Genomic DNA, 15,000 nt, shown 5'->3' on the forward strand with positions numbered 1-15,000 from the left:
TGTGAAAGGTCAAAGCATTACCCATAGACCGGGACATAAATAAGCTTTAAGCCCTTATCAGGTAGGATAATAGCTGTCGATTACGATTGTGTTACAGCCACAATGCTTTCTCAATACACACAGCTTTGCGCACAAGAGCCGAGTTAATATGTGACGTCATGTCGTCTTGTCCAGGTTCAAAATTACAGACGACGCGATGCAATTGCAGCGCCAAATTCAAATTTTCTACATAAGTGGACACAGACTCTGTTGATTACGATTAACCTTACCTGTTTCTGGATCACAAAGAGCCGTTGAGGGGCAGTCACAAGGCCTACAGTCAGGGAAGCCGTAGAATCCTGTCTTACACCGATTGCACATCCTGCCAATGACGTTGGGTTTGCAAGGGCACTGGCCGCCAAACATTTCACATTCAAAGCTGACTGAGCCGAGGAAATCGCAGTTGCAGGAGAGAGCACCGTTGTTGTAGTCCATCGACAGGGAGAACGCTGCATCTTTGCAGAGATCTGCAAAAATAATGTTTTTGTTTATAGCTGTTTTGTCACACTTCTTGTGTCTGGGTAAAATGTTAGAGACGTATATATATATATATATATATATATCTATATATATATATATATATATATATATATATTATATATATATATATACATATATATACATATATATATATATATATATATGTATATATATATATATATGCATGTATATAATATATGTAATATATATATATATATATATATATATATATATATATATATATCTATATATATATATGCAAAGTAGACCACTTGGAAACAGAAACTAACGAGGCAGAGCGCTTTCGTGTATTACATCTTCAGTGCACGGAAGCTGTGATATACGAAAGCGCTCTGCTTCGTAAGTTTTTTTCCAAGTGGTCTGCTTTGCATAAGTGAACACACGTACCCGTGTTCTTATTAGCTTATATATATATATATATATATATATATATATATATATATATATGTGTATATATATTTGTACATATATACATACAAATGTAAGAGAATACATAAATTTGAAATCAAAATGAACCCCAGCTTAGCGAGAACATGCGAGGAAAGATATAAAGAAAGTGAAACTGTTCATTAAAAAAATATATATATTGAGACGTTGCTTCAGGCTTATGAAGGGAGTAGACCTAATCTATAAGAGTGAGGAACTTGTGAATGGTAGACAGTGTACTTGACCAGTGTGATAACCATGACGTTTAAGACAATGATGAAAGACAGGTAGAACTCACACTCTGATCCTGGAGGGGGAAGGGGGGGGGAGAGGAAATTATGAAAATAGGTGTTCATCGAGTATTGAGAATTACAGAGCAACTGTTCAGACACATTAGTGAGCTAAATCTTTGTCAGATTAGAACAAAGAAGTTATACATACTTGTGGTCCTTTTGTCGATGTGATAATGGTTCTGCCCACACTGGGTCACGAACTCTGCCGTTCGATCTCGGGGTAGTTCGTGAAGAATCTTCTCAGAGAACTGCTGCGCACTTATTACCAGCACGTAGTCGACCCAGATAGACTTATGGTCGGGTTCCTGAAAGGAGGAGTCATAACCCTCAGTGAGCATAACAGAGCCATAGACCAGTAGTTCCCAACGGGAAAATTGAATTCTTTACCTGCTTTCTGATACTTATCAAAGACTGTTAGGTTAGATTAGTGTAATGGTTTCGAATTTTGGGAAAGATCCATAAACTCAGCGGTGCTCGTCCCAAGGCCCACGTGGTCAACTTTGCGGTCGGGTCGCCTCGGAGCCTGACCGCCCGACCCAGCCTAGGTTGACACTCGCACTAGCCGGAATAAAACCAACAACCCACTTGATCTTCATTCACTCCCTCGGCACCATAGTCCAAGTAACGTTCACGTAATGTTACAACACTATACTGTCACCTTGCTGACGTGTAAATGACGCTCATGAACTTCTTTAGGGTTGCTGTCTGCCCAGTAACGATAGTTTTGATTATTCACGTAACCTGTGAGATGAAAATGGGTCTTATCTGACATCCGTAGCTTGTCCAAAAATTCATTGTCCTTGTTATGTTTGTCATAATTTGCTGACAGAGTTGCAATCGCAACTGGTGATCGTTCTCCTTCAGTTGTTGCACGATCTGCAGCTTGTACGGATGAATTTTTCAATCAAAATGGAGAATCCGGCGAACACTCTCTCGGGACACACTGACCTCAGCTGCTTGCTTACGAACTGAACGCCGTGGGCTCCGTAAGACTGAAACGCGTACAGCTTTGATATTCTGTGGAGTACGAGCACTTCTCGGTCGTTCTGTCGGTTTCTTTTTTAGAGCAGATCCAGTCTCTTCAAAGTTTTTAATCCAAGTTTTTTTTCGCGTATTTCGAGGAAACCCAATCATGGCGTCCTAAGTTGGAAAGACGTCGGAACTCCCTTCCACCTTCCAAACTATCTTTGTTTTTGTAAAAGAAAAAAAAAAAAAAAAAAAGGGGGGGGGGCGACGACCGTTCCACTGTTCCATGATTACTAAATGGTGAGAGTGTTTACCACTGAGGTTCCCTGTTCCGTAGTGCTGCCAACTGTACATGGCTGCCACTACGCATTTCAAAAGTTCCCGTTTTTTTGTGTCACCCTGTATATATATACATATATATGTATATATATGTATTCGTATACATATATATGTATATATATATGTATATATATATATATATATGTATATATGTATATATATATATATGTATATATATATATATATATATATATATACACATAAACCCAGGCCCACTCATTGTGAATCCTGCTCGCTACCATTTCGCCACAATGAACATACAAGACCACCGATAACCTCATGCATATATTAGTATCAAGTCTTTGGAGCGGCTGAACACTACGGCCCTGAAATCCGTTTTCTACGATCGTCGACGTCACCTGTGTACAAGGCAGCCACGATATATATATATATATATATATACTGTATATATATATATATATATATATATATATATATATATATATAAACATACATATACATCTATATATTTATGTATATACGAGTATATATACATATTGTATATTATATATATATATATATTATATATATACATATATATATATATATACATATTATATATACATTATATGTATATATATATATATATATATATATATATACCTATTATATATATATATATATAGATATGAATATATATATATAATATATGTATATATATATATACGTATATATGTGTTATTATATATATGTATATATATATATATATATATATATATATATATATATATATATATATATATGCGTGTGTGTGTGTGTGTGTGTAAAGCACCGGCACCCACCTTGATGGAGAGAACGAAGTTTTCCAGGATATTAAAGACGATGGAACCATCACCGTGAGTAATGACGGATCTGCATCCAGATGTACTTGGACAGTGTCGAACGGGCAGATGACCCTCGTAGAAGAATCCATTCTGAAGAAGAACGTCCATCTCGAACTCTGTACATCGAGGGAAGATGTAGATTAGGAGCTTAGCATGAACGTTTGCTTGTAAATTTGTTATATGCTTTGTTCTTTTCTTGTCGAAGCGTCTTTCTGTGGCTATTTTATTCTTATCATGGCGTCTTCTGCCATTATTTTGAAAAATATAGATCTAAATTATACCAATACATCTTTCATTGTTGCATTTATATAATTTTGTTCACAAATCAATTTTTTGCATTTATAAGGAAAATACTGTACATACAAATATATCAAGTAGTTAACAATGAACATTTTATTTGTACAGTCTGTTATGTAGTAAGTAAAGCTTGATTTTCCAAGAAAGTGGTCAAATTCGGAACGATCGTGCATTCCGACAAGCGATGAAGAACTTTCAGAAAAGCCAACAAGAAACATTACTTTTCCAGGGTTGGCAAAGGTCAACTGCAGCCAATGATACATAGCACAAAAGAACACATGCAAACATAATTTCTATACAAGCCAACTTTCATCAGATTTCTAAATACATGACTGTATGTTAGAATAAAGCAAAGAAATTCTTATACGAAGTACAAGTGGTAAACTACTCAAAATCGCCATTAGTATCAAACCAAATTAACCAAATGCTGCAGTTTCAAAGTGGATCCAAACAAAACAGATACAATGTATTTCTTGGTTTTTAACTTAGCTAAGAATAGATGAGTCATTGACCTGACGAGGTTTACAACCATTGTTTTTTTTTCTGAAAAACATTAAATGATTTAACGATTTCATTCAGTAACTGAGGCGTCACTGTTTTCTGTGTTGCAAGATCGAAACATAACTTTCATGTTTTCCTTCATTACAAAACGACTTAATTATTTAAAAGTTACTCCAACAGTTAGTTGGGTTTCATTTGTCAAAATAAACAAGTAAATGAATAGATAGATTAAAATGGATAAACGCATGGATAAATGAATAGGTGAATAATGTCCTACAGTCCAGCACGTGATCCAAAACCGTCGTGAATCACATGCATAAAAAAATCAGACCAAATCACATGTGCGAAATATGCCAATTATTTATTAATTTACCGGTATTTATTCATCTGTTTATCAATTTTATACTTGAATTCAACTTCATAATAATTATGATGCTCAATATTACTAATGAGAGAATAATAATTAATTTACGCTCCCAGCTCTGACTGAGATTCTGCGTATATGCTGAAGATCTTCACAAATAAATCTGATGAGATCGGTATGAAAAAAAAACTGACTGGTGCCACGACATCACAGACTTTGATCTATTGCCGACAAAAAAATAAAAATGTCAATAGGCAGGCGTCTAAATAAAGATACAGCAATTATTCCTGCCCATACACTGACGACATACAGAACACTCACGAAGCAAATGTCCAGCGAGAGAGGTTTTATGATGAAATGGCAGTTGCTGACTAATCTATCAAAAGAAATACTTTGCGAGAGCGAAACGTCGTACTAACACAGGCCCGCTCACACTTAATATTTCCTTTCATGCCTTGTATTCTAAAAGTGTTTACCTTCTCCTACAATTAATAACTAATTAAGAAAAGACTAAAGCATAATATGTTCCAACATTTTTGGTTCTTATTTGCAACCGATCTCTTTCTGTGTTTTTCTTCTTTGAAGAATTGAGGCATGTCTTGGTCCGCAGACCTCCCTTACAAAGAAGGTATTTGCTATATACACACACACCTGGACAACTAACAGACACGCTTGGCAGTGCGTTTTTTACATCTGCATAACCTAAAGAGAAGAGCGAACGGCAAGCTTGAATTCATGGTTCATTGGTATTTCAGTTTCAGTTTCAACGTAGGGGTATATAAAATGTCTTCGCCGATGTATCTGTCGATTCCATTACCTAAACAAGACACTTCACTTGTTGACATCAAAAGCAAATCTAAGATGAAGTCTGTCAAGCTGGTTGGATCTCCTTTGCAAACATAAGATTGTATTTTAGTCAAAAAATAATCTACAAGAGGAATCATGCTTGCTCAGTGGATCAAAGGAGTAGAGATCACACGGAGAAATCATAAATGCACCATCACACATCATTTCACACAGGTGTCATCTCTGCTTTTCAGTAAACTATAGAAAAAAAAATAATTCAGTATGCATGTGTGCGTATTCATATCCACTAGGCTGACCTTTCTCCTTGGAATTCGTAATCTGTACATCAAGTTGTCCGTCTGTGGGAAGAAGATGGAAGTTTGACCACCCGAACTCAAAAATTCACAGGACTCATCACCTAAAGGGATATTGTTACCGTATTTGCCGTCGTATGAGCCGCACCCTCGGATAAGACTCATCTCCTATTTTACAAGGATATTTTGTTAAAAAAAAAAGTAGGGAAAATTTATAATCTTGTTCATCTGTAATACGGCCGCATCAAATGCAGGCTAATTTTATGATACATTAAATAAAAACGTCTTATATGCCGGCAAATACGGTAAGTAGTGCAATATCCAATACTTCTGATGACACTTATGACCAATGTAGACCCATTAAAATATCCTACTCAATCGAGTTAAGTAGACTTAGTTATGAAGTAATTTTCAATAATTTTGCAGCCATGACCAGTGTAATGCTCTCAACCTTGGGTCCATGAAGTTCAAATAGAAACTCAGCATTCATTTCATTAGCCTCCTGCTACCTATACAGTGTAGTTTTTATGAATTTATCTGTTGCTTTTTTTTTATAGAAAGGTGGTCCGCAGCCTTCACTAGATTCTCAAAGGGGACCCTAATTCTAACCATTGCTTTATAAAGAATGCCCTGTTTAATCGACTCAGATTGAATTAACACTTTTTTGGACACTAGAGAAGGCACCCTTTGGAGCTTCGTTGTCGAGCGTTTGCAGTAGTAACTTAAAGTAAATATTGGAGTTCTCATGTATTACGACCCTGGAAAAGCACCATGTGTGGACAGAGTCTTTATTAGTACAGTGTTTCGATTTATTAAGTACATGTACTTGATGCACATCATGTATCTGACAAAACTCAAATGTGTGAAACGTGATACCAATCTATAACCTCTCATGGTGCTTTTTCTGATTTACGAGCCTTCTACAGAAAATCCCGAAGTTGGAAGGAAGCACTTACCTGGGTATTTCGGCTGGTAGTAATGAACCACGAAGACGTAATCCCCAGCAGACTTCAGTTGACCCGTGATGTCCACCACCGGGTCATTGTTGTCCAGATAAACAAGGACGGTTCCATTAGACACGCCCTCCGGTAGCTCTTCGGCCATTTTTCCCTCTAGGTTGGACTCGAACTCGACTTTGGTGGTCTCCGGAGGATGTGGGTAACCTGAGGTCAGGCATTCACCGTGCAGACGCGTGCAGACAGGTTGTGGGCGTATCATGTCTTGGTGCCACTTGGAGTAGGGCACCGCTGCAATACCTACAAGCCCGACGTTCGTGGTGTCCTCTCCCTGCCAAAAGTTTAATCGGGGGCCCTGTTTATGAATGCGGTGATCCTGTACTTAAGCATGGACGCAAGAGAGACATTTGACAATTATCAAATACAACCCGCAAACCCTTTCCTCCACAAAGCCTTCACCCTGCCCATAACACACAAGACTGATCACAATAACAGTGTAAAACTCACAACCCCTTCACCAACAGAAACATTCATCTGGCCCGTGATAAACACAGAGAAAATCGCATCAAACCTTGATAATGACGTTGACGAAGTTGCTGTCGAATGGGAATACGCCAACTTCGCCGCTGAGAGCAGTGACGGCCTGTCGGCAGGGCCAGCTGTACATACAATCATACAGGATGACCCTCCCCGTCTTCCGTCCCTTGCGCGTCGATGCTTCGACGATGACGTTGGTGGTGGTTCCTCCCATTGGCGTGAAGTATGTCAGGATAAGGACGTAACGCCCTGACTTCGGAATCCTCATGTCATACTGAATCTCGGGTTGGTTGACGGTGATCCAGGCCATGGCTTTGGTGTTCAACTCAGCCAGTACCTGTACCGGAGTGTAGATAATTATCGAATAGATTTTAGGTGATGTGATAAATTGCCCATTCGTTTCTTGTATAAGTTTAGAATAATATTATTCCTTAAGGTTTTCAGTACCGCATTTTATTCTCGAGCCTCCATTGCATGGAGAGTTATGTTTAATTCTTCTGTCTCATTCATTCACTTTCAGTTTACATGAAAGGAACAATTTCTATATGAAAAAGAAAGAAGAAAATAAACAATACCTACGTCTTTACCCCCAACTACATTTTTCAGCAAAAACCGTCATTGTTATCGGTAATTTTGCAGAGGATAAAAACGTAACTTCTCTTTGATCAAATTACATGGAAATCACACATTTTAAAGAAAATAGGTCAAATAATGCAACCATATGCTAATTTTTTATATAGAATTGTGCATTTGAGCAAAAACCGTCATTGTTTGGTTGAGGTCGGCAATTAGTGAGTCGGACGGTATGTGGTTGGTAATTTTGTAGAGGATAAAAACGTAACTTCTCTTTGATCAAATTACATGGAAATCACACATTTTAAAGAAAATAAGTCAAATAATACAACCATATGCTAATTTTTTATATAAAATTGTGCATTTCAGCAAAAACAGTCCTCAACACTCCTCATCACTCATTCTCGCTAACCGTTCGTACATCCTTGTCGAGCACTGTATATATACATACATACATACATATATATATATATATGTATATATATGTATATATGTATATATATACATATATATATGTATGTATGTATATACTTATGAACTGGAATTGATGAATGGCAGAAAACCATAATTATTAATACAAACTAAATAGTTGGTCACAGGAATTGGTGGTACACTTGGTCAGATATATTGTTTTGTTTCTCCAACTTGGAAAACAATAACTATGGGTGAAATGTATACTTAGTTTAGAATGCTTTCGTCGGAAATATGAGATACCCTCCATTATGGTGGTTCTACAATCTAATAGTAGACAAGGTAAGTCTACTCGAGTACACCAGCAAATTCAAATGTACATGGTAACGCGAACTTCCACTTTGAAAAAAATGGAATAATTGTATCTAATCAAGGACAACTCTGAAAACAAAGTAAGACTTTGTAGGGAAATACACCTTTCTAAGCCTTCCTTTGCCGTTCTACAGCCCTGAAGACACTCACCTCCTCCTTGTCGTAGAGATCGACACCTCTCCTCTCTCCGTTGTAGTCGAAGTAGCCCGCTGAGCCCCAGACTTGCTCGAAGTCCTCAAGATCAGTGTAGGCGTACTGCAGACACATCTCATTGGTCTGCCCGATTCTGCACGGGTTCGTCACGTTCTCGGTCAGGATGGTGCCCTCGTAGTACGCCAGAGGGAGCAGCACGAAGTAATCCTGCGCAAAGACATTTTTCTATAGTAGGATATGCATATCTATGCACACACACACACACGCACGCGCACACACACACACACACACACACACACACACACACACACACACACACACACACACACACACACACACACACACACACACACATATATCCTATATATATATATATATATATATATATATATATATATATATATATATATATATATCGAAGGGGAAAGCATAAACACCAAATTCAAAGAGGGAGGTTTATTGCCCGACGTTCGGTCCTAGTCCTGGGACCATATTCAGGGATTTCATGGAATACAGTCATCAAAATTTCTTTATATTGCCCGCAGCTGCAGCTTGGGATAGGAACTGCGCTATACGTCTTACTACCCCCAGCTCTCCTCCTCACCTCCTCATTTCTCACTCTATCCAACCTTGTAATCCCTACCATACTTCTCGGGCACTTCTCAAACACATTTAAATTTCTCCTTTTTGTCTCCCTTGCATTCCAAGCCTCCACCTCATGCAATCCCGTAAGTACAATCATCTCTTCATACAATCTTCTCTTTGCATCCATCCACAGATACCTATTTCTCATGAAACTCTTCATTCTCTCAAAACATTTACTTGCTTCCCACATTTATGAATTATACATTGTCAGTACAAGGAATAGTAATCTGCAACATGAAATCTTGGCGTTCGACTATGCTCAAATTAGAACATAATTACACCAGCTCATGTCTAGAAGTTTGCTACAATTAGTTAATATTATCCAGGCAGATGTTATATTCAATAGTGCTGAGGAGTTGCTTTTTGATAATTAATGTATTTCATCATGATCTCTAATGGCATTAGATTTATTTTTCTTGTAGAAACCCGCCAAATTTGATCAAATCGAGACTTAGCGATGTCCGTTTTGATTAAAAAAAAAAAAAACGCTCAGTAGAAATGAAAAGTCCATACCAAACTTGTCCTTTTTCATAAAAAAAAAATTATATATATATATATATATATATATATATATATATATATATATATATATATATATATATATATATATATATACATCCGTTGATTTAGAATTAACAGACTTGGGTGTTGTGTTTTGATTAAAAAGAAAAGAAAAGAAAAGAAAATCCTTTAATTTAGAATTAACAAGATCTTTGATTTGAAAAAATCGGTGTATTGATTTCCAAATTGCCATGGATCGAGCGACAATCAATTAAATATCACTATAGCTACCAACCCCTAACGTTTGTATCAATCAATATCACATTTTATCATAATCATCATTATCATTCTTATCTAAACAATCCCTTCTTTTCAAACTGCCTTCCGTTCTGTTTCTATTCTGATCAACTTACCAGAGATAAGTTTTTGTCATTTTTGTTAATTATAATCACATTTTATCGTAATCACCATTATCATTATCATAATCATTATTGATATCATTATTATTATTATCATCATTCCAAACTGCCTTCCGTTCTCTTTCCGTCCACAAGGATCTACCTGTACATTCTGAGACACTTACCAGAAATAGATTTTTCTCGTTCTTGAAGCTGACAGTCCAACGGCCGGGGTTCATGACAAAGTGAGCTGGGAAATTGTCAGGGACTGTCACCACCGTCATGAGCTTGGGACCACTCGTCGGCGGGAAGTGAATTTCGACTTCCTGTCGAAGGAAAGGGCGGCGTGAGACGAAGGCATCAGGTTGAAGAGACAAAGACATTGACTTTTCCTTTCAGTCTGGTGGCTATTCAGACTTAAGGAAAAAATTCCACCGGTACTGAGAGGTTCTTAGTTCGAAAATAATAAATATGGGAAATATCTAAGGCTGCTGCCAATATCTCTAGAAGAAGAAGACGGAGGAGGAGGAGTAGGAGGAGGAAGAGGAAAAGGAGGAGGAGGAGGAGGAGGAGTAGAAGAAGAAGGAGGAGAGGGAGAAGAAGGAGGAGGAGGAGAAGAAGGAGGAAGAGAAGAAGAAGGAGGAAGAGGAGGAGAAGAAGAAGAAGAAGAAGAAGAAGAAGAAGAAGAAGAAGAAGAAGAAGAAGAAGAAGAAGAAGAAGAAGAAGAAGAAAAGAAAAGAAGAAGGTTTCATTTCAGAAATTCTACGACTTTCGGTCATTCGTTAGCAGTGCATTACAGCCACTTCGTATCCTTAAATCCAGCCTCAATGAGAGGTAACTTTTGTTACTAGTCCGACTAATGTTAGATGACTCTATCCAGCTCTAAGAAAAGAAAGGTTTGAGACTCTCAGTTCACTCTTATCGTACTTAGGGACGCTTGCATAATTCTAGCTAGACTTGGGTCATTTAGATAGGCTGTATGGTTCTCCTTTGGTAGGAAAAGGGGTCAGTAAAAATAGAATAGAATAAGATAAGGAAGAACAAACAAATGATTACTCGTACCTGCTCGATATCATTCGGATCATCAGGAATGACGCCAAGTTTGGCAACAATGGTTTCTGATCCGGGATTGTGGTAATTGAGGATGAATCTATACACGGACGGCCTCACGATCGAAACATCGTGCAGGATCACACTCTGGATCTCCGAGAAGACAGCGTAACCTCTCCACGAGTATCCAGGGAAGACGTCCTCATCGTATGCAAACCTGGCGAGAGGACGAGTTAGGACGGAGTGGAGCATTGCAATGAGCGCGCAGACATTGCTACATAACGAGAGGTAGGCTTATCATCTGTAACCCTGTGCGCTGGTGGCGTAATAGGAAGCTTAGTTTTGGTTTTGAATCCCATACAATTCCCAGCAGTGACTGTGGCTCACCCAAACAGTCCCTAAAGGACATAGGGCAAGCACCTCCTGGCGTAAACAGTAGTGGAAACTTTCTAAAGCTCGAAGATGTTTGTAGATGCAAGATACGAAAACACATTCTTTCACGTAGAACTTGAAAACATTCGATTATTCCTCACCAAAATTAGGAATGCATACTGGAATGCTGGATTTTATCTCCAGAAGAGGCTATCTCTGAAAAATAAGCTGATGCAAATGTTGCCGATCACTGGCTACCCCAAAACACAAGGACATTCTGGGACATGGTCACATCTCCAAGCCCTGGCCACTGAAGCGAAAATAAAATTGTCTCCCTTAGACAAAGACCAGTACAACCTGCAGGCATCGAACCTTCAGCTTGATAAATCCCTGACTTCAGTTGAGAGCAGAGTTGATAAGTGGTGGGCAGTAAGATTGAAGAAGTATCCAAATTTGAAATATAGCAGTGTGCTAGCAAGTAAGTAACTTCACTGGCCCTAGGATAGACTAGGCCTTCACCAAGAAAACAATATAATTAATAAAACTAATACACTGAACATTGATACATCCAATCCAATTCAAACCATGAATTTTCATCTCCTTGTCACAAATTAATCTTCCATTCCAAAAACACCGCAGGCCAGATAAATTTAATTCGCCTATTGACCTATGATAGGCACATCATGTGAAAATAGCATAGAGACGACACGCTGGATTAAAAGCAATAAATTATTTCATCTGCTCAGCAGAAACCTTCAGTTCTCAATGGGGTCATCCCACTGGGCTTCCACGGGCTTCACCAGCACCGACAGTTGAGAGCTCGTTTGGGTAAAATCGACTTCGGTTACAATTTTTTTCATTTTTCATATTTCCAAATATCAAGTTACCTGGCCGTCATATTTGGCAAAACTGAATGGTGAATTAAGAGATTGTAAATCTATGTTGAAATGTTCTCAGAACAGTCAAGATTTCTGTAAGCGAAGTCATATTCTAGTTATTCAAATGGAGGTTGGAGTTAGGGTGTGGAAGGAAAATAGCAAAGTGTGATAACCCCTTAGGGCGATGAATTCTTTGAGGGGCTGGAAGGGAGACAATGACTTCGGAGAGGGTTACCTGATAGGGGTATTTTCCGGTGTTCGGCCGTCTTCGACCTCGTATTGCAGCTGGTGGAGGGTAGGGAAGTAGTGTAACTTGAGGGGCTCGTCACACCTCTGGCCCGTGACGCGAGAGCGACACCTACACTGTCCTGTCACCTTGTCGCACACGTTGTCCACAGCGCCACCTACGTTGCAGCCGCAGTCCGAACAGCCGAAGAGGTTGTCCTCTAGCAAGTTGAAGGTACCGTCTCGACACTCGTTACAGCGGCGTGAAGCCACGCCTGGCTTACAGAAGCACTGGCCGTGGACGCTGTCGCAAACAGCGATTCCACCGATGGTGCCAGGAGCGTAGCATTCACAGTCTTCGCAGCCAAGCACGTTGTCTGCACGAAGGTTCCAGAAGAGGGCCTTGCAACGGTCGCAGATGCGCCCGCTCACTCTTTCTTTACACAGGCACAGTTCACCCTTGGGAGATTCTCCGCAGCCAGCAAAATCACTTGGAACGCCAGCAGGGTTGCAGTTGCATTCTTGAAAAGGAATATGAAAAGAGTGGAGTCCATAGGAGGAACATGTTGCAATATATAAGAATTGTTTTCGGTGACCACTTTTAGGTTTTAGGCAGTTTAAAAGGAATTTCTAGGTCTAAAAGTAAACAACAGAAATACTTTTAAACTCGGGTGCATAGCTCTTACGAGTACTGATTGAATTCAGAAGTTTGCAAATTATTTGCTTTGTCTAACTCTTAGCTTTCAAAGTGATGGGCGGTTAGATTGAAGAGGTATCCAACTTTGAAGCATATCATTGTACTAGCAAGCAAGAATTTTCACATGCCCTAGGATATACCAGAAAAGAATATATGTTCAGTGTATTTCTTAAGACAGGTCGACGTGGTAGGGCCTTACCTTCGCAATGTGGGAAGATGTAGTATCCTTCCCGACACCGGTCACAATGGACGCCATCAAAGTTGGACCTGCACTGGCACTTGCCGTCCGCGTCACAGGAGATCCCGATACTGCCCGACTGGTCACACTTACAGGGCTCACAGTCCGGGAAGTTGAAATAGCCCGGGCTGCACTGGTCGCAGGATCGGCCAGAGAACCCAGTTAAACAGACGCAGTTGCCCTGAGCATCGCACACTGATGAAGATGATCCCTTTTCGTGACAGTCGCATGACTGCACCAGTGGGTAGCCCCAGAAACCTGGGGCGCTCGTGTCGCAGCGTTCGCTACTGTAACCAGTGAGACACAAGCACTCGCCACTATCCTTGTCACATATGTCATCCTCAGTGCCACGTGGATCGCAGTTACAGACTGGTGTTGAAGGAAAGAAGATACAGAGTCGGTGAGGATAGCAAATGTTAACAATTGGTCTACATATGAAATATTAAGTCATTAGAGGTTATTGAAGTACTACTATGGAAACTAACTTTTGGCCACTATGACAAAAAAAAAATGTCTTTGGAAATTTGTCACTATCCAAATAGAAACTCGAAACATTACTAAAAGACGGCTTGGGATAACATGCTACGCGTAGACAACGTTGATGTACCCTTCCTATCTATACAGATTGCTATTAGTCGATGAAATTTTATTTTCAAAAGTAATGCATTGTGCATATTACGTGATTCTATACACAACACTTTTTACTTACACATTTACCTCAAGTATTTACTTAGATATTTTTCGTTGTATAGATTGCGAAATTTTTAGTCAAACTATATTATATGTTCACCTACATACATTATTCTTCATCAAGTGGTTACTTTTTTTTTAGTTTCCACTTATCTTGCTGAAACTCTCCTTCACTAAAACGGCTATTGTTTTTAGTTTCCTCTTATCTTGCTGAATATCTACTTGACTCTGTTGCCTCAAACAGTTTTTTAGTACCCTTGATCATATTAAGTACAGTAATGTACAATGAGTACTGGTTAAGTTAGGTAAAGTTAGGTTAGCTTCCACAGCAAGAATGCAAGAAGACAAAACGTATTGTTGTTCCCTTTGGCCACAGCGTATTCTATACTCACACTCGCAGTCGGGGAAGTTGAAGTATCCATGCTTGCAGCGCTCGCACGCTCGGCCTCCGAAATTGTTCTGGCATTCGCACCGGCCGTCTTCGGCGTTGCAGACGCTATCTAGCGATCCCGGGTAACTGCAGTTGCACGGGAGGCAGTCGGGGAAGTTGTAGTATCCAGGGGCACATCTGTTACAGTTGAGTCCGTCGTAGTTTTCTTTACAAGGGCACTGACCTCCTCCGACTTCGCAGATCCCTCCTTGTGTGCCGTTGCG

General features: G+C 39.2%; 1 protein-coding gene across 14 annotated transcripts in view; it reads right to left on the minus strand.

Annotated features, from left to right (window-relative positions):
- The window catches only part of LanA (laminin subunit alpha), a 290,394-nt gene that overhangs the window by 230,571 nt on the left and 44,823 nt on the right, over positions 1-15,000 (minus strand). For 9 of the 14 annotated variants that reach the window (XM_076190214.1, XM_076190210.1, XM_076190220.1 and 6 more), the window contains exons 7-18: positions 14,739-15,000; positions 13,618-14,025; positions 12,732-13,242; positions 11,259-11,463; positions 10,382-10,522; positions 8,650-8,859; positions 7,178-7,480; positions 6,607-6,961; positions 5,654-5,695; positions 3,347-3,504; positions 1,408-1,564; positions 270-506 (exon numbers count right to left, since the gene is read on the minus strand). The exon at positions 14,739-15,000 is cut by the window's right edge and continues 359 nt beyond it. In XM_076190214.1, the coding sequence (XP_076046329.1) occupies positions 270-506; positions 1,408-1,564; positions 3,347-3,504; positions 5,654-5,695; positions 6,607-6,961; positions 7,178-7,480; positions 8,650-8,859; positions 10,382-10,522; positions 11,259-11,463; positions 12,732-13,242; positions 13,618-14,025; positions 14,739-15,000 (2,989 nt within the window). The remainder of the gene's footprint in view (positions 1-269; positions 507-1,407; positions 1,565-3,346; positions 3,505-5,653; positions 5,696-6,606; positions 6,962-7,177; positions 7,481-8,649; positions 8,860-10,381; positions 10,523-11,258; positions 11,464-12,731; positions 13,243-13,617; positions 14,026-14,738) is intronic. The other 5 variants (XM_076190223.1, XM_076190211.1, XM_076190221.1 and 2 more) reach the window with 3 other exon arrangements.

The sequence above is a fragment of the Oratosquilla oratoria genome, chromosome 9 (genome assembly GCF_046742065.1).
Source record: "Oratosquilla oratoria isolate Oo_2021 chromosome 9, ASM4674206v1, whole genome shotgun sequence".
Classification (NCBI taxonomy): Eukaryota; Metazoa; Arthropoda; class Malacostraca; order Stomatopoda; family Squillidae; genus Oratosquilla; species Oratosquilla oratoria.